Source organism: Azolla caroliniana, unplaced genomic scaffold, assembly GCF_043228905.1.
Source record: "Azolla caroliniana isolate FFs.n. ecotype wild unplaced genomic scaffold, voAzoCaro1.0.p SCAF_7, whole genome shotgun sequence".
Classification (NCBI taxonomy): domain Eukaryota; kingdom Viridiplantae; phylum Streptophyta; class Polypodiopsida; order Salviniales; family Salviniaceae; genus Azolla; species Azolla caroliniana.
In genome coordinates this window covers 4,523,449-4,551,290 of record NW_028230442.1, presented here as the reverse complement: position 1 = coordinate 4,551,290, position 27,842 = coordinate 4,523,449, and the positions used below count along the sequence as shown (strand labels likewise).

Sequence of the window (27,842 nt, the reverse complement as noted above, 5' to 3'; positions counted from 1 at the left end):
GTCGTGCCTTTCGGCGCCGGATCATTTGCGTGAGTCGGGTGGGAACCGTTGGGGTTTTGGACTAGGAGAAAGAAGAATATGCAATAATGTTAGTTAGGAAGAGATTGCAAGAAGAAGATATGAAACTCGTGAATCCCACGAGTATAGTGTATTAATTGATACTTAGATTGTAAGAGAGAAATAGATGGTAAAATCGTGAATCCCACGATTATTTTATATTATTCAAACCTTATAAAAATCAACAACACCTATACATCTTTCTCTCTTCCTTATATAGTGTTGGAAGAGTCTAAGTTTATCACATGCAAGCATCATGCTTTTCCTAACTTTAGTTTTCATGCACACTGCATGTGTATGATTAGCTTTCTATCCCATCTTTTCTTTTAACTCGAGTGTGTATGCATGAATAACTTTTTGTACCATGCATATCTAGAATATTTACATGGGATAAAGTTTAGTATAACTTTAAAATTCATAATATGCTAGTATAGTGGTAAGGCTTAAAAATCATTAACATGGAGGTACAAGGTTCGAATCTTGCCCTATGCATGTAACAATCTTTTCTTCTATTTACGAATTTGTCTCTTCATCCGGTGAGAGACTCTCACCGGCCTTCTTTATCCGGCTCTTTCCGGTTCTGCTTGATCCGGTTCTTACTGGGTCTCCTTACCGATTCCTCCTTCATCCAGTTCTCACCGGGTCTTCCTTACCGGTTCCTCCTTCCGGTTCTCACCGGGTACTCCATGTCCTATCCGGAGAGACAAAAAAAACAATTTTTCATGTAGTGTGGGAATTACACTACGACACCATAACAAGTGCGAACGACAATGGCACCTACCATCTTGCGGAGCTCGACGGGACGCGGTTAGCAGTACCGGTAGCCGGGAAGTAGATCAAGGCGTTCAAAAAGTGGCACGAGGACGAGCCGGACCCGGGGAACGAGGACGACGATGACGATCGGTTTGGAGCAGAAGAAGGATCGGGGAGCGACGAGTAGAGGCGAGCTGATTTCTCCAGTAATTGTTCCTCTCCGACGCATACTGGTGGATGAGCAGTTTGGTGGGGATGGATGTCGTGGAGAAAACTGGCCATAGGAGGAAACGGGGGAAAAAGACACAGGAACTGGCCCTTATGCATGGCCGCACTATTTATTAAGTTGTACATAACTAGGTCTGATTCAGCGGATGTAAATATACTAGGTAGTACGCATTAATTGTCTAGGGGATCCAAGCGTATCTCTGTCCGACGGGACAGAGGATAAGTGCATGTAACCAAGGGTGTAACGGTCTTCCTCGACGGCCTATAAAAGGGAGGGGAAAAGATTGATACAAGGATCACACATTTTTTTTGAGAGGACGAAGTGTTGTCGGACTGGGAACGGAGCTCTCTCCTCCACCATCATTGTTGCTTCTGCAGGGATTTGGGTTAAGTTGGCTACCTCTGCTGCGTGAAAGCCCGTGTGCTTCCAGTAGAGGCTCCACTGCGAATTTCAATGCGTGTGTTCGTCCATGTTGAGTCCGTTGCCGGCTTGCCGATTGTAACATTGCAAGCTCTGTAATCTATGCTGCTACTAGAACTGATTGTCTCGTTTCTATCTCTTTGTGTTTTCTGCAACTCTCTCTCCCTCTTATCTCTCACGCTCCTCGGTTTAGGGCCCTCGCGGTCCCACCTTATTTCATACGCGAAAGCGTAACAACAGAACGTTTTACTACATCAACCCACCTAGTTTTTGCTAATTCCATATCGCTTTTAACCTCTTCCTTAACCTTTTTTATCTCGTCCTTAATATCCTGGAGGGAAGATATTTCACCATCATCCCTAGATGTCTCAAGGTCCTTAACTTGTTTCTGAAGGTTCGTGTTGTCTACTTTAAGTTTCATTATTTCAGCAATAAGCACTTCTTTTTCTTCCTTATCTTTTTGATTTTCAGCGTCAATCTCTTTCGCCCATTTTTCTATTTTAACTAAACAGTTAAGGACATCTAAAAATTCTTCCTTACTTATAATTTCTTTGTGTGTTTCCTTATGGTTTCGTCTAGAAGTCATGTTGTAAATCAAAAGATAAAAGAAAGAAAAGACAAAGAGGACAGAAAAAACTTAGCCAAGCATCAATGCCTTGCGCGCTAGGTTCAAGTGTAAAAGCACATGTATGCTCTCTCGTTTACTTAGCCGATGACGTTATCAGAAGCGTAGATTATAGAGGCGACGGCCAAGAACTAACGACAACGGTGACAACGACAACGGTGGCAAACGACAAACGACGACGACGATGGCAGCTGATAGTGGCTGCAAACGACAACGACAGCAACAACAGAAAGAGTCGTTATAGAGAGAGAGAGAGGGGGGGGGGGAACCGAAAACCGTTATGAACTCATGCATGGAATGATTCATGCTATATCTATTTTAGACTTAAGTTTTAGTTAACAAGACTTCATGATGTAAATAATATGCATGCATCCCATTATCTTGTGGGTCATAAATTTATGTATCTCAATCATTTTGAATTATACATAGAAGAGCATAGCCTATAAGCTCAATCGAGAGATTATCTTGATATGTGATTAGTGATCTTGATTAATATCTAATCACTCTTTGATCTTGCTTAATAGTCTATTCTATAACACGTTATCAGCACAATTAGCCTCTACCATAGCAATTAATTATTCTCTTATACAAATCTACCTTATTGTTAGCATTAGCATGGCTTCTCAAGCTCTACAAATAGAGAAATGCTTCTTCCCACCACTTGCGTTCGATGGGTCAAATTATATGACTTGGATAGTTCATGTTGAAGGCCATCTCACGGCGAACGATCTCCTTCATACGGTAAGTGATAATTTTAATGATGCTGAGAACTCAAATGCTAGGAAGAAGGGAGCGGAAGCATTCATCTTCATCCTTCATCACCTTGATCTAAGCCTTCAGAATCAATACTTCTTCATCACGAATCCATCAACTCTCTAGAAGTAATTCAAAGCCCGCTTTGATCATCAACGAACAGTTCTCAACCCCAACACTTTGCATGAATGGAATCAACTTTGTTTTCAAGATTTCAAGAAAGTTGCTGAATATAATTCCTCACTATTTGGTATCGTTTGTAAACTTAAATTTTGTGGTCATGACAACCTTGTTCAAGAGGCGAATCTAATCAACAAAACGGTAACTACTTTTCATCCCTCAAATTTTAATCTTTTTGGACAACATCGTAATCGTGGTTTTAAAACCTATGTTGAACTTTTATTTGCACTTATTGTCACTGACCAACACCACCAAGTTCTCCTCAAGAACAACAAACTTCATCCAGTTAGTTCCTCTACAATTCAAGGATTTGACGCATGTCAAGAGTAATTATTCTAGACAGCAACATCGTCATTAACACCCATATGCACAAAGTCGAGGAAGAGGAAGAGGAAGAAGAAATCAACAAAGGAATCAATATCCCACAAGTAATCAAGTCAAGCCAATGCACCATCAATCAAACTCAAGTCAAGATAACCCTTCATCGAATTTATGTCTTCAATGTGGTTTACGAGGGGACTAGGCAAATACTTGTTGAACTTCTAAGTTTCATGTTGATCTTTACCAGAAGTATGGCAAGCAAGGTCAAGATAGGAAACCAGAGGCTAATATGGTAGTAGAAACATCAACGATCTCACCATCAATTCCAATCTTGGAATATAATTTTATGGATCAACCTTTGGAATTCGAGCCCGAAGCCAACATGATTGAAGCTCATATGATTGATTTGCATACAAGCTGTTTTCTTTGTCTTATTGATTGCGCCTCAACACACACTATTCTATGTCATAAAGAATCATTTCATCATATTAAAGATCAAGTCCCTTTCGACATCAAGACTATAGCTGGTTCTTGTATTGGACAAGGAAGAGGCCCCACCACTATCCAACCTCCAAATGGTGTTTTCTTGGAAATACATCCAGGTGTTATCTATGCGCCTACCTCTCTAAGAAATCTACTTGGATTTGCAGATGTGCGACGCAATGGATACCATCTCATGACATGGGAACAAGATGGGAAAGAGAAAATGCGAGTTGTCAAGCACCTGTCAAATACTACCCAAGTTATTGATGAGTTAGAAGTCATATCAGACCAATTGTTGTTTCAACCTTAAAGCCTCGAAGATCCGCATGGCTTCATTTGCCCACTACTCCAATATTTCCTCAAAGGTCAATACCGACATAGTGGATCTTTGGCATGATAGACTAGATCATCTTGGCCATACAATGATTAGGAGAATGATCAATAATGTTCAAGATCTACCTTTAAAGTTAGAATACTTGAATCGAGTTAAAACTCGTTTTTGTGTTCCATGCGCACAAGGAAAGCTAGTGATTTGTCCTTCCTTGGACCTAAGGAACTCTATGAGTCACCCAAATTTTTGGAGCGTATGCATGGTGATATCCATGGACCAATGCACCCTCCTTCTGGACCATTTTATTACTTCATGGGAGTCAAAGATGCTTCATCGCATTTTTCTCACATCACACTTCTTTCTACTCGCAACATGGTGTTGCCTTGACTCCTCATCCTTATCATCAAGTTGCGTGCTCAATTCCTAGATTTTCCAATTAAGTCAATTCGGATGGACAACACTACCGAGTTTACGTCAATAACCTTTATTCGCATATTGCAAATCTATCGGTATTAATTTTGAAGTTTCAACTCCTCATGTTCACATTCAAAATGGTATGGCTGAATATTTAATTAAACAAATCCAAGTAATTGTGCGACCGATTCTTCTCAAATCAAATTTGCCTAGTTCAACATGGGGACATGCAGTACTTCATGCAGCGCAACTTCTCCGACTACGGTCGTCATCATATCATGTTTACTCTCCCCATCAACTCATGACAGCTTTCGTGAACGAAATGGATCCTCAAACTATTCAAGAAGCAAAAGCATCTCCTTTTTGGGATAAATGGAAAGAAGTTATTCAAGTTGAGCTAAATAGTCTTCTCAAAAGATGAGTTTTTGGTAAAATTCAAGAGACGCCTATTGGTCATACACCTGTTGGCTATCATTGGGTTTTTGTGCGGAAGCATAATGATAAAAGAGATGTTATTTAAGGCAAGGTTTGTTGCTCAAGGTTTCACATGACGATTTGGTATTGATTATACTTATACATATTCTCCGGTTATGGATGCAACAAGTTTTCGTTGGTTGATTCATTTTACTCTTCAACGAAGTCTTCATATGCATCTCATGGATGTGGTTATAGTTTATCTTTATGACGGTATTTTTCATTGCATATTTATCAAGCATCATCTCAAAGAATTTGTCATCATCACTATTTATGTTGATGATCTCAATATTATTGGAACATCCAATGCTATGAAGATGTTGTTGCTATGGTTAGCCGCCAATTTGAAATGAAAGACCTCGATTTAACTACATTATGCTTGGGTCTTCAGATTGAGCACCTATCTAATGGAATTCTTCTTCATCAGAGCTCTGATATCCATAAAATATTAAAATGGTTTTCTATGTATCAAGCTCATTTTATTAGAACTCCTATAGTAGTGCGCTCTCTAGATCCTTCTCATGACCCATTTCGGCCAAGATCTTCTAACGAGTGAGCATTGGGACCACAATATCTTTACATGGTTGTTGTTGGTGCACTTATGTACTTGGCCAATTGTACGCGTCTGGACATTTCGTTCGCTGTCAATTTGTTGGCTTGGTATAGTCACGATCCTACCAGGTGACACTGTACTGGAATTGAGCAGATTTTCCGATATTCACGAGGCACTAAAGATATGGGTCTTTTCTTTACCAACGGTTCTATGCACGGTCAATTGACCGGTTATTCTGACATTGGGTTCTTATCTGGCCCTCATGTTGGCATATCACAAACAGGATATCTTTTCCTTGTTGGTGGCACAACAATCTCATGCATGAGGGGGAGTGTTATGAACTCATGCATGTAATGAGTCATGCTATATCTATTTTAGTCTTAAGCTTTAGTTAACAAGACTTCATGATGTAAATAGTATGCATGCATCCCATCGTCTTGTGGGTCATAAACTTATGTATCTCAATCATTTTGGATTATATATAGAAGAGCATAGCATATGAGCTCTATCGAGAGATTATCTTGATATGTGATTAGTGATCTTAATTCATATTTAATCACTCTTTGATCTTGCTTAAGAGTCTATTCTATAACAAAAACCAAATTTTATATTATTGGAACGCTGTAACTATTACATCATTGGTGGTGGCTTTATAAGACCACCATTGAGGCTCTTTCCTTCTTATTATTATTACGGGAAACTGTTTCATGTTTCATATTCATAGGAAGCTAATATTAATATGATTAAATTATTATTATTATTTCGCTTATTATTTACCACCAAGATGTACTTACTACCTAGAAAAGTTTTTCTGGATGCTTCCATTTGTATATTACAAGAAAAACGTTTGCTTAGCATTGATAATCCATTCATAAACCGTACAATTGAGAGAGGCAACTCAGGAAGTTTAATAAAGGGTCAATCCAAAAAGCACACAAAAACTTTTCACTCATTTAAGAAAATTATGTACCCCAATCAGAATTATGGGAAGTGAAGAATCGAAAAGAGAGAATCCAATCAGAAGTTGGGGCAAAGAACTACAACTACTAAAATTGGCGGTGGTGGTTAGCGCTTCCTAATCACAAACCACTAATTCCTTCATTATTTTGGATGAGCTATATATAGATAGATTTATGTAGACCTAAAGATGCAGGAGAGAGGAACATGATGATTGGATGATTGGATGATTAGGATGATGTTTGGAAGATGGCCGCAGATGAGTGGAGATGGCAGATTGAAGAAAGAAGACAGAACTTGAAAGATCAAAAATAAAAATAGAATAAATCTGTGCTAAGGTCCTCAATGTTATGAAATTAGAACCTACATTATGGTTTGTTTGTTTTTTTGGGTTTTTTTGGTTTTTTTTGGTTTTTTTTTGGTTTTTCTGTTGTAACTGTCATCGCGGCGCACCAGATCACACTGCCTGACAGACCTTCACGGATAACCAGATCCTGAGCCGCCTGAGCCTGAGCCTGAGCCTGAGCCTGAGACTGAGCCTGAGACTGAGACTGAGTCTGAGCCTGAGCCTGAGCCTGAGCTTGAGCTTGAGCCTGAGCCGAGGCCCTGATCGTCAGAATTGATGGGCTGCTGCGGTCCGGCGGCGAATTGCGCCGCAGTCGTCGTGGTTTGCTGTGGCGAAGATGAGTAGGGCCCAGCGGATGGGGCGCTAAAGGCAGCTGATGGTGGCGCTTGAGGACTCTGCGTATTGATGCTGGCAGGTACTGTTAAGACAGGCGGAGGCGGAGGCGGCGGCGGAGGAGGAGGCGGAGGCGGCGGCGGAGGAGGCGGCGGAGGAGGAGGCGGCGGCGGAGGAGGCGGAGGCGGCGGTGGCGGAGGAGGAGGCGGAGGATACATGACAGGAGATGGTTTATGTGGATAGGCAGGAGGAATAGGAAATGGGGCCAGCTGAGCTTGGGATGGTGGACATAAGAATGGCCGCTTCTCCCCCGGAATGTAAGCGCCACCACCACCATGGAACTCCCCCCCGAAACCACCTAGCCAGCGCCTTGCCCCCGCCCCCGCCCCCGACCCCGAAGAAGAAGAAGAAGAAGAAGAAGATTCGGCCGTCGTAGTAGTAAACACGGGGGGCGAGAATGCCGAGAACCCCAAGAAGAAGAAGAAGAAAAACTTGGTCATGGGCTGCATAAGAGCCATCATGCCGGTCTGTGTGTGTGGGAATTGGATTGGAATTGGATTGGAATTGGATTGTTTCCAAGGAAAATGAGCATGCATGAGGTTTGTTGTGTGTCTATTGGGTTTCATTTTATAGTCATTTTAAAACTTCTGTGCTCTTCCCAAACTCCAATCCAAGCCCACCCTTTTCTTCTTAAGTTCTTCTTCTAACTAGCTCTTCCTTTCCTTTCCTTCACTTTTTCTCTCCCCCCCCCCCCCCCTTTTTTATGTTCTTTCTGTTAAGAGTTTCCCCTGTCATTCTCTGCTTTTTTGCTTTCTTTCTCTACCTTTTCTTGCTTTTCTTCTCTCCCGCCCATTATCTTAAACTATTGAAGGTTGGGATGATCTCAAACAATTGGGAATGTCGACCATAACTTCACTTCATCTCACCCATAATGTCTACTACTCAATGCCCAAATATGATTGGAAGAAGTTGTGCAACCCCATATGAGAAGAACCTTACATCACATTAAGGTAGACTACTTGATGGAGAAGATGTATGAGATTTGGGTGCGGGAATATGATTTGGTCATTGCCCGCATTAATTAGTTTCAAGACTCCGTTCCGTGTTTGTGCATTTGGTCATTGCCCGCATTAATGAGTTTCAAGACTCCGTGTTTGTGCGAGCACACACACACGCGCGCTATATCATGACAACGTTATTGTTTAGTCGATTGGATATTCTTGATTACTTCATAATAGACAATGACAAAGAGAGTAATTATGACAATCAACATTATTATTGATGTCATGAGACTCAAAACTTGGAGCATCCCATTAACTTTCTTTCCTTTTATGTTTCTACATAGCGTTAACTTCAACATCTAAGAGGCCCTAGGCTTATACTTTGTTCTTTTGTTTTGCTTTTAGAAGCCTTAATAGTGAGCTATACAACTTGTACCTGTCAAAAGATTGAAGGCATCAAGTAGACAATTGGGATGGTCATGGTATGAAACATCTGTAAGTACCATGTTATATTGAGCAATTAACTGTGGTGATGTGATATTAACATATGCTCGTTACAAAAGCGGAGAACAAGAACAAAATCAGACTAATGCCTAGTTCTACTAACTAGTATACACCTTAAGGTTGGAGATGTATACAAACTCCTTGTTGTCACTACTACATGAGGATATATTGAGGATACCATGTGGTATCCGAGCTTTCAACAATTTTATCAATGTAGACATCGTCTTTCCGGATGGTGGCCTCGAGTCGAGGTTTCCCACTAGTACTATAAGAGAAATGAGGTAAGGACTAAGATTCATTACACCCGAGTGAGAGACGTTGGGTCGAGGAAGTCAGACATGTAGAGACCGGGGATGAGGGCGAGTGTGAAGGCGAGGAAAGCGAGAGATCCGAAGACCCAGAAGAGGAGGCAAGCTCCGAAGTAAAGGCTACGTGATCCGACAGTGTTGAGGAGGGTCGCGCGGTACAACAGATCAGACACCTCTTCCTCGTGGCCCCCACCCATCGTCATGAATTGTCCAACATTGTTATTGTTATCGTTGCAAGTGTTGTTGGGGCCTAGGGACATGGGCACATTGAGCAAGAAGTTAAGGCTACTGAGGAAGCGGATGGATTGCGCATTGCACAAGAAGGAGAACACGAAACAACCTAGTAGGATCGATGGCTTCACCCATCCGTCGCCTCCTTCGATGCCACCATGCAACACGGCCATATCAACTATGTCCTTGAACCGTGCCGTAAATGTCACGTACAAACCCATCGCAGCCGCCAACACGATTGCCGAAGTTGCCATCAATGTCGACTCCATTATGCTATTCCTCAATGTTTGCACCGCAAACACATTCTTCTTCATATTGCTCTGCCAAAAAAATATACACCCCCCAAACCTCGATTAAATCACCATTATTTATCTTTTAAAACTTTCATATTTGATCCCGCCCCCCTTTCTAGTGTAGTTGTTGACATGTTTATCTACGTGTAGTTTTTGTCATAAATTTCTTACCATGCAAGTTGGTCTACAATATATTGGGATACATTTTGATGTGTTAACATGTTCATTAAGTAAAATGTTTCGAGCAACATTTACGATATATTCATTTCACACTCATGCAGCATTGATCACATGCTTTTGTGCGGAAGGAACATCAAAGATCAAGCTACTAGTGTAATGTATGGAGTATAACACACAACGAATCTCTTGCCTTTTTGCAGCATACCTATTTAGCTATAGTAGGGCCACACATTTGGCACGTAAATCCTAATGTATATATTTTAACTCCTCGGCAAAAGCTCGTTTGATATGGAGTGCGAGAAACTTGAATACATATATATAAGTTTGATCGTACCCTCTCAAAGAATGGATAAACAAGCTCAATATCTCTTACCTTGTGTCATTGCAAATTATAGCTATTGGTTGCCTCCCATCTATCGTAGGCCTTATCATGCCAACACTAGTAACTTTCAATCACCTCACAAACTCATCAATACTAGCTCAAATGCACAATCTATAATTTAATGTACATGGGTGTTTACCATACCAAAGGCTAATTTCCAAGGATTTTGAAAACCTGACGCTGTTTCTATGGTTAAAAAATCGCACATTTTCACAAAATGAAGCATCACAAGTAATATTCCACAAAAGTAAGGTGAGTAACATATAACTTTTAAACATTAACCCAACCATTTATATATCGTAAGTCCATGAGGACCCTCAGTGCTTTCGGAGTCATGGATCTCTAAAGTATCAGTACGATTACATTATCTTCATAAATTCCTTCAACATTTGCACTAAAATGATCCATACAAGTACTTTCCAAGTACCATAAAGTAGGATCATCATGTCCTCTTAGTTTGGCTGAGTATTTGGTCACCTTACAAATTCCTTTCATTTTATAAAGTTGTTGATCACCCTTCATTATTCGCGCTCACAATCAATTGGATGACTACATCAATCTATTGGTTCGGAAAATGTGTTACCTTTGACCAAAAGCCCAAATTCGCAAGTGTGAAACCATGTGATTTGTGATATCGTTGCTTAGTGTTTATAGATAATCTCCAACTTTATCATTTGTAATGGCTCAAGCATTAATAATTTACCATATGATTAGTGATATTGCTGCTTAGCATTTATAGCTAATCTCCAACTTATCATTTGTGATGGCTCAAGCATCAATCACCACAAATTTTATGTTGTGTGTTAAAATCAGATATATCATTTACATAAGTTCTTGTAATCGGACTATTTGAATCAAGAAATGTATAATATTAGCATGGATTTAAATAGGGGAAATCAATAATATATTAGTATTAATTTTGAACATTACTACAAACTAATGTAAAGTTTGAAATAGTGTATAATCACTATTCATTTTTTACAAAGCTAATTTTTCTAGAGCAATTAAGTGCTCATTTAAATATGTTGCTACTTCTCGCAAATACTGAATAATAACAAAATTAGAGTTATGTGTTATTCATGCACAATTACATCATTCTAAAAAACCAAAAACAAACACAAATGGTTAATTTTGCTCTAAAATATGCATGGAAGTAAGTGTATACTAATTAGTGTTAAAGTACGCTAATTTTGGTATAAAATAAGTCTTGGTAAGAACTATGAGTACTTACAATTGATGCTTATTTATGCTAACTATGTATAAAATTACTTTGTGAAAAGAGAATGGTGATTTGTTTATCTTCGAATTTTTTGGTTCTTTTCGTTATAGTGATTTTCCGTTTAAAGATACATGAATTCATTTCGATTCAAACTAATGAATAGACTTACAAGCTCCTCATCCCAGTGAACAACAAAAGACTATCTTACCAATCATAAGTGAGATCAAGAATGTCACAAAATGAAAGTAAATGGATAAATGAATGAATGGCCTACATGAAGAATGTCGATTGCCCACAAGTGTCTAGCATGGTTTATGGCGCCAATTGTAGTGCAGAAAGGGGATGTGTGAATCTTGTAACAAAGGAAAACATGGTATCCCAACATTAGCAACAATGCTCCAGGTCCCAACATTGCCTCAAAAATCATTCCCTCCATCCTCCACAACTCTAATGAATACTTACTTACTTGAGATCAAATTGTGATCATTTTAACGTGGTGCGGCTCATACAAATTGTGCCTCATTTATATTATTCATTAAGACCTTAATCCTCACGTCTATGTACGTTATTTTAATCCCATTAGTGCCATCCACACTATGAAACCTTTTTCTTTTATTAAAGTCGATTCCCACAAAGTTGTTTTATTATCCAAACTAATTGGCTAAAAATATGTAATTCACTCAATCAAGTCATCGGCTCACAAGGTCTAAGTGGAACTATCCTCAATATCAACAAATAATAACTTTTTCCCATATTGCTCCTGTCATTATTTCTTTTTCCATATTGGTTATTTTGATGAGACTTGCATCTGAATCCTTAGATGAATGTTTTGGATAACCATGAGCTTGACGAAGACCTGGCTTCATTACACGATCTACCTTCCTAGGTGGATGAGGTAATGAAATCATGCATAGGTGGTATTTGTAAACATGGCATATTGGAATAATGACCATTAGTTAAGATAGTAGTGGGTTGAAAGGGATTTAAAATACTAGACAAACATGCCGTTCACATTGTATAATGGTCGTAAGATGCAAAGACTAAGTATGCAAAATGTCTTAATTATATTTAAAAATATTTTAGGAGGAAAGTGGTTTGGGAGGAGTTAAAGCATTATACTAAAAGCGAGGCATGGCATAATGGTCGTGGTAATACAAAATTCACGAAAATGGATCACACAAGCATCAGCACAATGTTTTTGAGACCGAGGTTTCAAAGGAATAAAAAATTTTGAATTAGAAGGTAAATACATGGTCCTACGTCAGACAAGAATCAATCAATAAGTGTTCAAGAGGAACTAAAACATTTTCACATGAAGCACGTGTATTGCATCACGAAAGTACCTAAATATGTTTCCAAAATGCAAAAATCAATATTAACAATAATAATAATATACAAGCTCAAAAAGATGCAACTGTCAAGCATGAAGTACCATACTAGTGCATTGAAGTTGTCAGCATCGTGAATGTTTTAACGTACTCAACATTGAATTTTTAGGTTAAACAATCTACCATGGTTTTTATGGACATGGCCAATGCTTATTCTTTATGGTTGCTTCACCCCTCAAAGAGCATTTTAACCTTCTCATGAAGGTTGCCTTGAAACTTGCCCTTCTAAATGAAGATGAAGCATAAGATCCTTTATAGTTTCTTGAAGTTGTATGGTGTGGTTTTCACTATCAAAATATAACAAAAATAAGCATATGTTGTTCTTTGGTGAAATATCAGACCTTACATGTCATATGAAACTATGAGAGCTTACTCCCTCGAAACGACGTGAATTGTTTTCCATTCAAATGGAAATATATCTCTGATACAAATTGTTAAGTGAACTAGTTATATCACCATTTCATAATTCTGCCTTTAGCTTGGGTCAAAATCCTTAATGATAGATCGCTTGAACAATAGGTGGTGACCCTCCCCACCCCAACTTTTTCTCTTTACAATAACGATGGTTGGAAAGGAGGTAGGTTGTTCATGACTCTATAGAATGAGGAAGTCATTGACAAAAGCAAAGCCCAACTAGATCACGATCTTGATGCCTCTTGATCCTCACAAGCAATGTCTTCCTCTTGAACATTAAATTCCTATCGAGTTGTTGGTTGTTTCATGCTTCATCTTGCCTTCTTTTCAATCATGCATCCTAAGATCTTTTGTATGATGATGTTGACCTTGGCCCGCGGTGTGACAACAAACATAAAGTAATATTGACAAAATTCTGGAAGCTCATTTGGTCATCAAAGTGTTATCATTAGGAACTTCATGAGTATTGTACTTAATCACTCAATTATATGGAATGACACCTAAATATCAATAAGAATATTTTTAACTGTGCTCAATATTCATCAAAATACGAAATTTATCAAGTATCTTGATCCTTCACATTAACAAAGTAGGAACCCTTTTGTTCAAAGATCTCGTGATGGGCTCAGTTACTCAGAAATAACTTGTAAATGATCAAACAATCGATCTGGAGCTTCAATATTTCCAACATCAATAAGATCTAGTCCATTCATAAATGTAGACAATTTTTTCTAAACCAACAAAGACTCTCTCCTATGCTTATGTTATTGCGCCAACACAAATAGTTTTTGTGTTAGGATGTACAACTACTCCTTACTCGTTTGACGAATAAAATTTTAAAAATATGTCAGTAGGAGATGGCACTTATCCTTAAATTCACGAACATTTTGTACTTGAAACGAGTTACCAAATATTAGTTAGCCATTGTTTCCTTCAAACATGTATCTTAAACATGGGTTGAGTTTGGTACAATACTTGTCAACCAATTTTGATTGTCATGTAATTATTTCTAGGCTTGGTGTAGAAGCTTGATTTCTTGTACATCTTTAATTCTCCAACAATCCCATTCGAAATTTCATTGGACTTTGACAAAGATCATCATAACTTGGCACCTCCCACAAATACGTTTCCTCCAACATCACCAATATTAATAGATCAAAATTCGTCACTCTTGAGTTCCACGTAGGGTTTTAGGAATTTTCTCCTTCCAATGGTATATGCATATTGTGTGGGAGATCCTTTTATCAAAAGACTTTGTTTGTGAGCATGTCAAGTGCCGCCACAAATAGCTCTTGTTGTGTTTTCTCATTTTGTTGTCATCCCATTCATAAAAACACTTCAAGAACTCACACTTTATGACATGACCAATTACTTTCTTATCAATTAACCATGCCTTGCACTACGAAATTGTAATTCAAGAACTCACACTTGGAAGTGTTAACGAATTGTATATTCAAGGTCAATGTTACTTGGTTATGTAAAAACAAATTTAGGGCTTATACACCTTTACCTTACAATTGGACTAATTTATGATCAACCTAAATGTTGTGTAAATCACCAAATTTGAAAATTCTTTTAGAGTTCTTTGAAGGTGAATATAAGTGGGCGAGATTGGCCCATGGTTCCAAATGAATTTACACAATAGTGTCTGACACAACAAACAATTAAACTTGATTTTGCAAAGAGTGAAAACATATGCCAACAAGCATAAAATGAACATAAGAGCATATTAATCTTGCACATGAGAACACCAATGAGTAACTTGTATCAACATAAGCTTTACAAATTGATATCTATAGCTTGCACAATTACTAGTGAGATCTAACAAGAAGATCATTGGCATGGCCAGAAGAAATGTCACGTGCATTTTTATTACTAGTAAGCATATTTCATTTAAATGAAAATTTAGATGAAGTGAATAGATTCCAAGAACCGATGAAACCAATGCCCCGAGAACTCAACATACATTGGTCATCATAAATAAGATAAAAAATCATAAGAAAACGCTCGAAGATTTCTTACTCTACCATCATACGTATCCATGCGACACCTTTAATCTTCCATGCCAATTTATCTTTTCTCCAACCAAATTAAGTATAATAATAAAACTCTTTTTCTTGTGCTCTTTCTCAAATTGAAAAGTACAAGAACAAAAACCCTTTTACTCAAGACTTCCACCAAGTGAACCAAGATTTCCACTTCAATTTAACAAAAAAAAGTGGTAGCCACATCGTATGTTCAATACTTTCTTTTAAAACGATCACTGAATGTCTTGTATCCTTTACATATTGTTTATGAGTGTCTGTATTGTATGTCTAAATCAATTTATGGGTCTTAGGTGTTGTATATTCGGCATCTGTTGATAGAAAAGAACGGAACACATCAACTAAATATTATTTTTTATGTTAAAGAGCAAAACACGACAACTTATTGGTTCATGCGACAAAGATTTCAAAAATACACACAGATACCTTGACACCCGATGCCGTTATGCAATTCCGGGTAATAAAACCCAATACAATCCTTGCAAGCTCATCAGGCACATCTTCCTACACAATTACATAATTTGTATACTTCAACAAAACAACATGGAAACAACATAATTACATAATTATTAGAATCCCCTCTGTAAAGATACACTTAGAGAGGGGGGCATTCTACTAATCTTGAATACTTGGGGTTATTCCAATAAATATCCAAAGCAAAAGCTGTAGTAGGGGATATTCTTGAGTATTTTGCCCTAAATCCCATGTACAATTTAAGAGTCAAGATTTCATAGCAAAACCTGAATTGCATGCCCCGTGTTTTTCATCACAACCATCTGAAACTTTCCTTGCATTTGACCAATTGTCAAAGCCCTGAAGATGGTTCAAAACTGTTAGAAAAAAAAAAATAGCAAAGAGGAAAAATGGAGTCGAATTCTTATACAAAAATGATGAGTTTAAGAGCCAATATTTTTTTTTCACCGATCGAGCCTATCAGTTCCCGCTAATAGGAGCATTTTTTGCACTGGTGAGGATAGAAATAAATCAGATAATCCTTGATACCTGCATCTAAAAACAACCTAAATTACAAAGTCTGATCAATGTAACCTAAAAGTAGCATTATTAAATAATCAATTACCATCCATTCCAATATGGTTCAGTTTCTTCAAGTGGTGTAATCCAAGTATAGCTATGCCAGAAAGCCAACAGATAATCAACTGGATGAAATATTGAAGAACAGATGTTTACACTTTCCTCATAACCATATGATTGCAATTACTTGGAACCACCAATTGCACACTCACAGAAAAGGAAGTTGTATTCATAATATGTATGCATTTGGCAATTTACCATTGTTTTTCCTCAATGTACTTGAGAGTTGACCCAACAGACACACGTGCAGAATCCACGTTCCTCAACGAGCCTCCCCTCACACTCCATTCAATCTAGTAAACCAACTTGAAACTGAATAAGATTCCATAAATAATTACAGCAATCCCAGAAATAATTATGTGCCATGTGTGCATGGTACATATAAGAATATGGTGTTGGTGACAGCATGTCATTGCAATGACGATCAAATATATATATATATATATATATATATATATATATATATATATATATATAATCTATATAGGAAAACTTTTTACTCATTTAAATTATGTACCCTTCAATTTTTGAATATACAACCGAAATTCATTAAATAATTCTAAGGTGATATTTATTTACATGTTACGCACCGCCTTATCCAATGACGGGAAATAAAGAGGGCGATTTGATAGAAAAGTTTGCATATACCCCAAGGACGCTATTGCAGTACCCTGCAATATTCACACTTTGTTACATATGATATTGATCTGCAGAATAGTAAACATTCAGTACATTTATAAAGTGCACATGGGTAAGTCTATCACCTCAACCACATCAAGAACTACAAGGGCTGCTAAAGTTGGAAGCCTCCTTTTGGCTGCACAGTGCACAGCTACTGCACCACCCAAACTGTTTTGCAAAAGACTATTATGTGCCTCATTCTATCATAAGAAATTTTTTCAAAGTTAATATCAACAGAAAGATGTGACAAACCTATGTCCAATAAGGATAATGGCAGGAGCATAATTGCCATAAAGTGAATCTATGACAGCAAAAACATCACTGCACAAAGTCTAGTTCCTCGAATTGTAAAAAATCAGAATCAAAAGTCATGAAAATGGAAAAAGGTATCAATACATTTATTCTTTACAACATGCATGGCTACATACCCCAATAGAAAGATCAGCATTATTTTCTGTTTGAGTTAAACCATGGCCCCTTAAATCCATAGCCACCACTCTTGCTTCACGTTTCATTAAACCAGCAGCCAAAGCATATGAAAGCCTTCAACACAAGAAACAACATAATGACGCAAATCGTAACCTAACTTTTGACATCATGCCAACGAATTTTCACTGATTAACCTAGCATACAGATTTCACGTTAAATAAAGCATCTACAAGAGAAATACTCTTATTGATATAATTTGCATGGTCTATGGCCGTTGCAGGAATTCAAACAACAAACAATTCAATATTCACCTTTTGAGGACCCAAACCTGGATTAAATGCTATATAATCTCTATTCACTTTTGGCATTGCCAAACACCCATAAAACTATTCATCGGGATAGTTAGAAGCACAATGAGTATCCATCTAACTATACTACACGGTCACAAGGAAACAGGAATAAGAATAGTTACAGGTATGGAAGGTCCATATGGTATGAAACAGTGAGCAACAAACAAGCCAAGGTTATGCACAATATATTGGAGGTGGCAGAATACCGATTTATATTAGCAGTATGCTGAAACAGAATTTTGGGGACTTGATGGAAAAGATATAAGAGAACCAAAACATATTTCAGAACAAAAGTTATCAATGAAAACGAGAAACACTTACACAGTCTCAGATGTCAGCGGCAACTGAGAATGAATAGCAGCTCACAGAGATGAGAGTTAACAGATCCAAACAAAAAAGTACTACCAACTGGTGGGAGAAGGATGTGGCTCTATTTATAAAGCTACACTTAATTTACTTGCTTAATTCTTCAAGATGTTTTATTGATTTGGCTGAAAACGTGTGAAATTTATAGAAAAAGGCAGTGTTGGATATATGGGTGACAATGCAACTCACTTTATGTGGCAGTCAGCCTGTTAACACATCAATCTCAAAGGATGGTCATGTAAAGAAAATTAGCCCCAATACGCCTCCATAAGTCTGCTAAGACACAAGGCAAGTAGGTGCCATGGATTCTCATTGGTCTGTGGCATGTTCCTGGTTATCTATCTTATTCAGTGTATTGAGGGTTCACCCCGACCAAATGTCAGGTTTTTCTATCAGGATCCATGTGTTTGTGTCTTTTAGTTGTATGCATGAATAAAGAACTCTTGTTCGCCTATAGAACAGTGCAGAACCACAGGAGGAGTGTGTGAGTGGATGTGAATGAAATGTAAAAGAAGCTTTATGAGCCCTGTTATTGAATGGTTTTAAAATCTTTGACTTGGGCTTGTTTGTTTAACAATATACTATGAGAAATGATATTATACAATGAATCTTCATCAATGAAAATGATGTGGCATAGCCTCCATATTTCTCCAAGTCATGATACAACATGATTTTGACATTAAAAACAATAATTAGGGTGCCACTTTAGCTTAGCCATTAAAATATGGATGGGGATTTACTTACCCTGAATATCCACCTCCATGGATGCAGAACACGACAGGGCCCTCATTCCCAGCCAAGTACACATGAAACTTCTATTTCTCAATAAAAGAAAAGCAAAGCAAAGATTATAGCTAAATTTTTCAGAATGCACAAAAAAAGTCCGTTTGCTTATATGCATAAATCTGTTTAGCTTGAATCCTGACATCAACCACAAAAATGACTTAAAATAATATGAAATACAATTAGCTGGTTGAAACCAATTTAATGTAAATTGAGTTAGTATGCATTATTGAATGTTGCAAATGAACAATGATCAACTGGATATTTAATGCCATAATATAGAGTATAGTTTTGCTAATGTTTACTTTATTAGTATCTATCATAGATCTATGTGTCTGAATTTTATCAAGTTCATTTTGCCACTTGTGAGAGAATCTATTCTTACAAAAAGTGAATTGGACTTCTTATATTACTTGATTTTCTATTGATTGTGGTGTTTATATTCAGCGAATCAGAGTGGGATCATTCTTCTTTTAAATAGTAATTACGATTTACCATTAATTCTTCTATTTTTGGCAATCTACCAGTATGTAATATTCATAATTCATCTCTAGTTTTCACAAAATAAGAGGCCTGCTCATGACAACATACAATTCAACCAAATGTCTTGTTTATAATACAATAATTGAAATACCCACATTTCCTGAGCTTGGAATGATAATGTCTCGTTCTTCATCAAAATGACCTTGCCATGGCATTGGTGAGAATTTGCTACAAGATACCAGAAAGAATAAAGAAAGGTACATATATATAACCCCCTTTTTCATGAATAGATCAATCAAGTAAAAATAAAAATGAAAGATAAATAAGTATGGAAATGAAAGAAAGAAACATATATGTATACACACGCACATTATATAAGTATGGAAAGACAAAAAAGACATTGATCTGAGCAAATTTGTATTCTTACTGCGAGGATTGAAGTTGTTGCTTTTGCTGTTGTTGATTTTGTAGTGGTTCTTCGATGGTGGTGTTCATGGCTGCTAAGTCATCTTCTTCTTCCTCCTCTTCTTTCGATTCTTCTTCTTCCTCTTCCGGAAGGTCGGGAGTGGAGTCTGATTTCTCAGAGCTCTGCATTCTACACTTCGAAATTGTGTTGATTTTCTTCTTCTTCTTCTTCTTCTTCTTCTTCTCTCTATTTGGCTTCTTAAATTTGGCGAGCCAAAAACAAGTTCCCCCTAGAAAACAGAGAGCTCTGCTCCAGGACTTTTCCCTATTTCCCCAAATGCCCTCCAATGAATTTTCACTAAGACAAAGACCATAGCACCATACATACATACATACATACATACATACATACTGAAGTCTCATACCATATGGCATATACATACATAACATACATAACATACATCCATGCATACAATCAAGAATGACATGTGCCCATCAATCAATGAATCAACCAATCCACGACCCTTGTTGCCGGATCAAACATTTGATAGCACAAAACTCTTGGTAGAGAAAAACACATTGTCTCAACTTCGAACCCAACAAGTCTGGTGGGCACAACTCTTTATTCACATGCACATCATACGCTCTTCGCAACTGAAACGCTTTTGCAAAGAGAACTTTATATTTGTGGCACTTTCCATTGGCCCCATTGCTCATGTGCCACAACGTGCTACCCCTTTTTTAACTTACTCAAAGACGGGTCCATTACATGGGCAATCATCATCTATATATGGCTTTTCCGCACACAAACACAACAAAAATCTCACGAAAAATTGCTCGTCGAAGAAAAGGTCAGCAAATGAGAGATGCACGTAGAGCACAGTGTGTGACACACTACATAGCCACCGATAAAAAGAGACCCATGGAAACCATAAGAGAAAAGGAGACAACGTACGCGGTTGCGAAATTTGCATCGGGTTCATGGGATCTGGCAATAAAACATGCATCTAAGCTCTCTTGGTTCATATGTTGTCGTGTCCAAGACACGGGACGGGACGAGCAAGTTTTTCTCTATGTTCTAGAGAATAGGGAGGAATATCCCCACCTCATGTATGTATGTATGTATGTATGTATGTATGTATATGTATGTTTATGTATGTATGTATGTATGTAAGTAAATAGAGTGTGGTGGTGGAGAGGTCAGGGGTTCAAAACCGGCTACCTCCATTTTCCATACATCAAATGCTTTTAGGCCCAAGAAATACATACATACATACTGGTATATATATATGTATGTATTGGAGAGAAGCAAAGAACTGTCAGGTATTCTCTCCACGTTCAAAATCAGAGAATAAACAATGTGAAGGTACTCTCCCCTCTCTCTGTGTATTTCGATTCTGTGTTTTTCCATCTGTTCCTCCATCTCTCTCTCTCTCTCTCTCGGGTTGTATGTGAAACCAGTGCATGCCTGTTGCTTGAATAAGATCAGTGATTCTTCGAGGATCTAATATTTGTACACATCATTAGATCGAATAAGATGAATAAGCCTAAGGATCTGTATGAAAAAGACAGCACCAAGATACGTCCAGACCTTATTGTGGAGGAAAAAAATAAATTATTTGATTTGTCTTGGAAGAATTTTAGTGTTGGAAAGTCAGCCTCGAAGGATAAATATATCATCTCATGGAAAGCTATCCGTCTAATGACTCTTGATTCTTGTACATGCACAAAACACCCCCATCTGTTTGGATATTTCCCAAATACCCCCAAGTTTTTGGACATTCACCAGCATAGCTCTCAGTTTAGATAGGATGATAAAAGGAACCGATGGGTAGCCTGGTAGATGTCCAAAAGGTTCTTTTGGCGGTATTATGGTGCGCTTTCCCTAACTGTATAGGCCCAAAAATCAAAGTTTCCTCTCTAATATCTCTCTCAGTTTTGAAAAGTGATGAGAGAACCTGAGTGTTAGTCTGTTAAATACCCTACAAGTTTTGGGGTCTATTATGATGGAAATAATGATTTGCATTGTTTCTGGCTTGATGCACACTTTTTGTGCTCTTTTTGATGAAGGGTATGCACTATTTCTTCCATTTTGAAGCCATGTGTTCAATATTCATGGGCATAATTAAATATGGGTTAAGGAAATGATCTGAAACACTAGCTTTTTCTTTTTGTCGTTAAAATGTGTAAAAAATTATATATCATGACAACAAGATCATGAACTAGCTTTACAAATGATAATAAACATATTTTAATTGGAATTTTACCTATCCAAAGAAATTGAATCAGGCATAAATATCATCACACACTTCTTGTAGTCTCACACAGTTATGGGTAGGCAAGTCAAGATATAGAAAAGATAGGGAAAAGTATATCTTGATTCATTCTCTGTTTCTGTTAACAATTTTCTGAATTTCGATAACTAGCCTTGAACCCAACTAACGGAGACAAAGTAACCATGGGGAAAAGTATATCTGGATTCATTCTCTGTTTCTGTTAACAAGTTTCTGAATTTCGATAACTAGCCTTGAACCCAACTAACAAAGACAAAGTAACCATGGCCAATGGTTGTGAATTTCTGAATTTCATTGCAATTGAAGACTTCCAAAAGGTATTCATGTAAATAGTAGTAAATAAACCAAAAAGGAAGATAATCAGCAAGGGCCAAGGTGGATGTGTAAGGGCACCCCTGTATACCACAGGTGTCGGAATGACGTAAATTTCTACACTAGTGCAAAGAGAATGTTCTCATTCTGGAAGAGAATTGGAAGTTCAACAAGTCAATAATCATTTAAGAAAGTAGAGAAGAAAATGGGAATGAAAACATCGAGAATTCAATTCAAGCTCTGTTTCGGAAACTGAAAGCAAACTGGTGCATGCTGAAAGAACAGGACGAAAATTAAATTTCATGAATCAGATTTTAAGTTTTGATGAAGAATCAGACACTGGGTAGCTCCCTATGTGAAGATGCGGTGCCCATCGAGAGTTTCTTAGCATCTCTATCATGGTTCATGAGAGTGGCTATCAACATAATCTCTCGCCATAGACAGCAATCAGTCCTCTTTCTCATACTGTTCTTCGCTATCTCCATGGGTCAAAAGATTTTTTTTGTGACCGCCATTGGCATCTTGTGGGATCTTATATATATCTCATCAAGATTATCTTGCTAATTGACACACTAGGAGACTGTCCTGTATGGCCAGTAACTTCTAGCCAGAGCTATTCCTTCATGACCTCTCACAAACTTGACTCTGGAGGATCAAGATGAGACATGGTCTTTGGTCTAGATGATCATATCTCAAATATCGCCCAATGCATTTTGCTTTCTTTCACAGAACCTGAACTATGAGAAACAATTTTGAGTGTAGAATCTGGGGTTTGTCCAGGTTATGATGAATTTGCCCATCTATGCTTCTCGGTGCTCATCCAGGAACCTTTTTTTCAGAAGCATTTAGAGTACTTTTGGTAAAGTTGCTATCCCTTCATCTGTACTCCAAGAGGCTAGACCATTCAATTCATTGTATAAAATAGTAGTCCATCACGATGTTGTCCATGACTAGTCACAGCAGATTTGTTAAATAACATTGTATCTCAGGGCCAGGGGAGTTGGCTTAGTGGTTTGTATTCGTACTGTAAGATTTTGATCGATACTGTAATCTGACCATATGTGAATAGGAAAAAGACCCTTGTATCTCGACTAATATTTTTTGCTTCTATGAGGTGCTTTAGCCTGAAAGAGACTCATGTCAATGATTGCTATTCTTCATGTAGATTTTTACAGGGGTGGGAGGACATTAAATTACACATGTATTTTCAAAGTGCAGGATCACAAGGGTCTCAGTGTTCAACTGACTTATAATGTCTTGATGCTCTCCCTCTTGGATACAGAATTCATTTCGCTGCACTATAGTATGGCTAGGGGAGCTTTCCAACTGGGTTTGGAGATTTCTGATAAGATACATGCTTCCTTGTTAAAGATTTCTACGTACATTTCATCTGGGTGGAGGGATTTTTTTGGATGATGTGTTCTCAGCTCTGCCATATGAACGAGTTTCAATTGCATGGTTCACACTTTATTACATATACAAAGTAGATACCTTATCATGTACCCACATTCAGATGGTTGGCTCCTTGAGAAGCACTTCTTCAGTTGGACCACCCAAATTCGGAACAGACAACTATTGGGTTGCCTAGTTTGGAATCAAATTGAGTGAACTCCACCCACGGATATACAGCCAAAGCAAGTTCGACAATATCTGCATCTCCATGAAGATATTGTTCGATGCACATATGTAGGGTCTTCCCTTGTGGACGTAACTAGGCTAAATAAATTAGAGGACATAATTTTTACATATTTATTCCAACAGAAAGTAGGTAATTGTATTAGATACTAATTTATATATGTCCATCTTTGTATGTGCTCATAAATTGACTTGTTATTTTGATTTTATCATCTTATCTAGCCTTATATATTTAGGTATGATGGATGATCAAAGCACAACTTTTCGTCCCAAGTATAGCATATTGGTGCCGACCTATTGTGAACGCCTCAACATATCATTGCTTGTTTATCTTTTGTTCAAAGAACTCAAGTAGGTTTCCTCATCCCTCCCCTTTCCTCTCCCATTCACTCGTTTGCAAAAACACTGCTAGCCAAGATTATGAATATTCTTATAATAAAGTTATATACTCTATACGGGTAATATAGTATACACATGCAGATATGCATATATATATATATATATACATTGTAAGCTTTACCAGTCTCTATTTTTATCAATATCATCTCTTTTAAAAATAATATGTAATTGGAGTGTATTTAGTCAGTTATTCCAATCATACCATTCCTGTAAACATTACCATTAGAGAGCGCTGAAGAAATATGCTTTATTAGTCTTTTCACGTCTCCAAAATCACTTAACTGTTCGATTAAAAGGTTACACATACTTTCTTCCTCTTTTTTCTTTTGATAAAAAAACAGGGATGTTAGCTTTGAAGTGATTGTCATTGATGATGCGAGTCCAGATGGAACACAAGACATTGTAAAACAGCTCCAAAAGCTTTATGGAGATAACCGAATTGTATGTAATCATCATACCTAATAAAAGTTTTGTTCATGGGGACTGTAAATCATCACTAACAATCCTTGCTGATTTATAATACACAGCTTCTTAGACCAAGACCTGCAAAACTAGGGCTAGGTGAGGCTCTTATATAGATCTTATTAGATTTAAATTTTGGTCCTGGCTATTATATGTATATAAGCATGTAACTTTGATGTTTATGTTTCAGGAACAGCATATGTTCATGGTTTGAAGTACGCTTCTGGAGATTTTATCATAATAATGGATGCTGACCTTTCTCATCATGTATATACTTCTTTGTTTCTGAATTTTTGTTGAACATGTTCTCTACGGGAGACGTTTACTCATTTTTGGTTGTATGTTTGTTCTTTGCTCTCCTTGTGCAGCCAAAATATCTTCCAACTTTTATAAGGTTTGTTTTCTCTCACATCTGGACACCAAATTGAATTTGCATCCCAATGTTCTTCATAGCATCCTTTCTTCTTAATGTTTTTGTCCTCTTCTTCTTGTTAATAACAACTCTTCCTTTATAATTTACTCCATAGCTTAATGTGGCACCCACTTCTTCACAATGTCTTTTCTTCTTATTGTTGCAATCTCTGCTTAATGTTTGCATCACTTCTTCTAAATGTTGCAATCTCATCTTCGTAACATCTTTTGATGGATAGTTTCTTGTTTCTTTTCAAGGAAGCAAGAGGAAACTAGGGCTGATATAGTAACGGGCACACGTTATGTGAAAGGGGGAGGTGTGCATGGATGGGATCTCCGACGCAAGCTTACCAGTAGAGGAGCCAATGTGCTTGCACAAACACTATTATGGCCTGGAGTGTCGGACTTGACGGGTTCTTTTCGGTAAACATTCTTTAAATTACTTGGCATACAAAGCTAATGGGCTCTATTTATTGGCTTTAATTGCTCAATTAAATACAACCATATATATAATATATACATGCTCACTTCTGCAGGCTATATAGAAGAGAGGTTTTTGAGGAGTTGGTAAGTGCATGTGTAAGCAAAGGCTATGTGTTCCAGATGGAATTAATCGTTCGAGCTTCTCGTAAAGGTGTTAAAATTGAGGAGGTACTTGGCCCAAGCAAAACCCACTTGAAATGCTATGTATAATTGGGCAAAGCACCAAAACACCCCTAATTGTTATTTGCCAGATGCCCCTAAGCTTTAAAAATTTACCAAAATACTCTTTTGTAGTGGTGAATGTTATACCACAAAGGGCAGTTTTGCAAGTTTTGAAAATACCATACAAGGGCATCCTTAGTGTTTTTCCCATTGTATTTTATGTTGCTTGATTTGTCTCTGATTATTAATTGTCTTTCCAGGTGCCTATCACATTTGTGGATCGAGTCTATGGTATATCAAAGCTCGGTGGCTCTGAGATACTGCAATACTTGAAGGGACTAGTGTGGTTGGTTCTGACTACTTAAATTCCATTTCCCATTAACTTCTTCACTTTTTTAAAATATCTGACGGTTGAAGTGAATTCATCCTTATTTTCTCAAATAAAATATCCAGTGAAACAAAATCACCCTCATCAGTTAAACACCACATGAAAATTTAAAATGAAATTCATTCAAGTCAAAAGATAAAGAGGGCAACTCTCAAAGGTGAGGAAAAAAGAGGGTTTACCTGTCAAAGTGTCAGAACAAACAACAGAGGGATGTGAAAGAAATTGCTCTAATTTAATTTTACTTCGGAAATCTGGCCATCAGCAAAATATAACTTGGCATCATCTTGAAGTCTTGGATATGATCAATTTAAGTATGATTTTGGATACACTTATCTAGCTAGAGATCACATAATCTATCTCATGCTTTTGTGTAATATGTGCATGTCAATACGATCAGAAGCAAAAGCTAGTGCAGTATCAAGTGTATGTTTCAGTTAACATTGTTATCTTTTCATGCCCTCACTCCCTCTCTCTCTCTAGTGTTCAAGTTTCAGTTAACATTGTTATCTTTTCATGCCCTCACTCCCTCTCTCTCTCTCTAGTGTTCAACACCAATGTCACAACTCTACTTGGAAATCTGGCCATCAGCAAAAATATAATGTTGCATCATCTTGAAGTCTTGGATATGATCAATTTAAGTATTGATTTGGGATACACTTATCTAGCTAGAGATCAGATAATCTATCTCATGCTTTTGTGTAATATGTGCATGTCAATACGATCAGAAGCAAAAGCTAGAGCAGCATCAAGTGTATGGTTAAGTTAAGATTTTTATCTTTTCATGCCTTCACCTCATATTTTAAAAACTCACAATTGCTTGTGTTTAACAAGCTCCCTCCCTCTCTCTCTACTTGTGTTCAAGATCAATGTCACAACTCTACTTGTTCACACAGATAGAGTCACTGGTAACATTCTCACAGATATTTACATACCAAATCACCCACCCCAGGAGGACGTAAGGCACATGGGGATACTATCACCAAATCTTGGATATCATTGCTGACAATGCCTGCTATCACGCAAATGCACTTATTAAAACATGGGGATACTATCACCAAATCTTGGATATCATTGCTGACCATGCCTGCTATCACCCAAATGCACTTATTAAAACTTGTCCTAGCTTTGTGTCAGTTCAATCTGTCACCACTAATACATATTAGTTGCGTACTTCATGCTTGCAAACCATGTCTAAAATCATTCCACCATGAGTTAAGATTATGATTATGGAAAGAAGTTTATGATCATGGAGCTTTCAAAAACCATTGTGTGTTAAATCTTGTTTGAGTCTTGATGGCATAAATTCAACCATATTTGTAAAACAACGATGTCTCATACTTTCAGTTTCTAGTAAACATATTTCATGCATATCATACTTTGATACAATGGCTTAGATCACATTCAATTACGCCTTCCACATATTTGAACCAACCCAATCCTTACAAGAATCAAAATGTGCACTCTCAATTGGAATATTCATCTGACCTTGGGGCTTGGAGATCAAGTCACTTCT

The 27,842-nt window shown here is 37.5% G+C and overlaps 3 protein-coding genes across 5 annotated transcripts; 1 reads left to right on the top strand and 2 right to left on the bottom strand.

Annotated features, from left to right (window-relative positions):
* Positions 1-8,726: 8,726 nt before the first annotated feature.
* Positions 8,727-11,852, bottom strand: LOC147861634 (uncharacterized). The gene is made up of 2 exons (XM_087323123.1): positions 11,622-11,852; positions 8,727-9,593 (listed from the first exon to the last, which is right to left on the bottom strand). The coding sequence occupies exons 1-2, from the start codon at positions 11,781-11,783 to the stop codon at positions 9,033-9,035; spliced, it is 723 nt and encodes a 240-aa protein (XP_087179249.1). The 5' UTR covers positions 11,784-11,852; the 3' UTR covers positions 8,727-9,032.
* A 3,397-nt stretch (positions 11,853-15,249) lies between these two features.
* LOC147861633 (esterase/lipase/thioesterase family protein) lies at positions 15,250-20,020 on the bottom strand. The gene is made up of 13 exons (XM_087323031.1): positions 19,806-20,020; positions 19,534-19,606; positions 18,857-18,927; positions 17,396-17,510; positions 17,220-17,299; positions 17,051-17,135; positions 16,877-16,957; positions 16,485-16,579; positions 16,273-16,323; positions 16,116-16,196; positions 15,935-16,007; positions 15,621-15,698; positions 15,250-15,505 (listed from the first exon to the last, which is right to left on the bottom strand). The coding sequence occupies exons 1-13, from the start codon at positions 19,970-19,972 to the stop codon at positions 15,470-15,472; spliced, it is 1,086 nt and encodes a 361-aa protein (XP_087179157.1). The 5' UTR covers positions 19,973-20,020; the 3' UTR covers positions 15,250-15,469.
* A 1,048-nt stretch (positions 20,021-21,068) lies between these two features.
* On the top strand, positions 21,069-26,579 carry DPMS1 (Nucleotide-diphospho-sugar transferases superfamily protein). 3 transcript variants are annotated; one of them, XM_087322988.1, is made up of 9 exons: positions 21,069-21,149; positions 24,247-24,375; positions 24,765-24,864; positions 24,951-24,984; positions 25,076-25,152; positions 25,254-25,279; positions 25,555-25,719; positions 25,833-25,947; positions 26,202-26,579. In XM_087322988.1, the coding sequence occupies exons 2-9, from the start codon at positions 24,263-24,265 to the stop codon at positions 26,304-26,306; spliced, it is 735 nt and encodes a 244-aa protein (XP_087179114.1). In that variant the 5' UTR covers positions 21,069-21,149; positions 24,247-24,262; the 3' UTR covers positions 26,307-26,579. The 3 variants fall into 3 exon arrangements, with proteins under 3 accessions (XP_087179114.1, XP_087179113.1, XP_087179115.1); XM_087322987.1 differs by having other exon boundaries at positions 21,074-21,149; positions 24,261-24,375; XM_087322989.1 differs by having other exon boundaries at positions 21,087-21,106; positions 24,261-24,375.
* Positions 26,580-27,842: the final 1,263 nt, after the last annotated feature.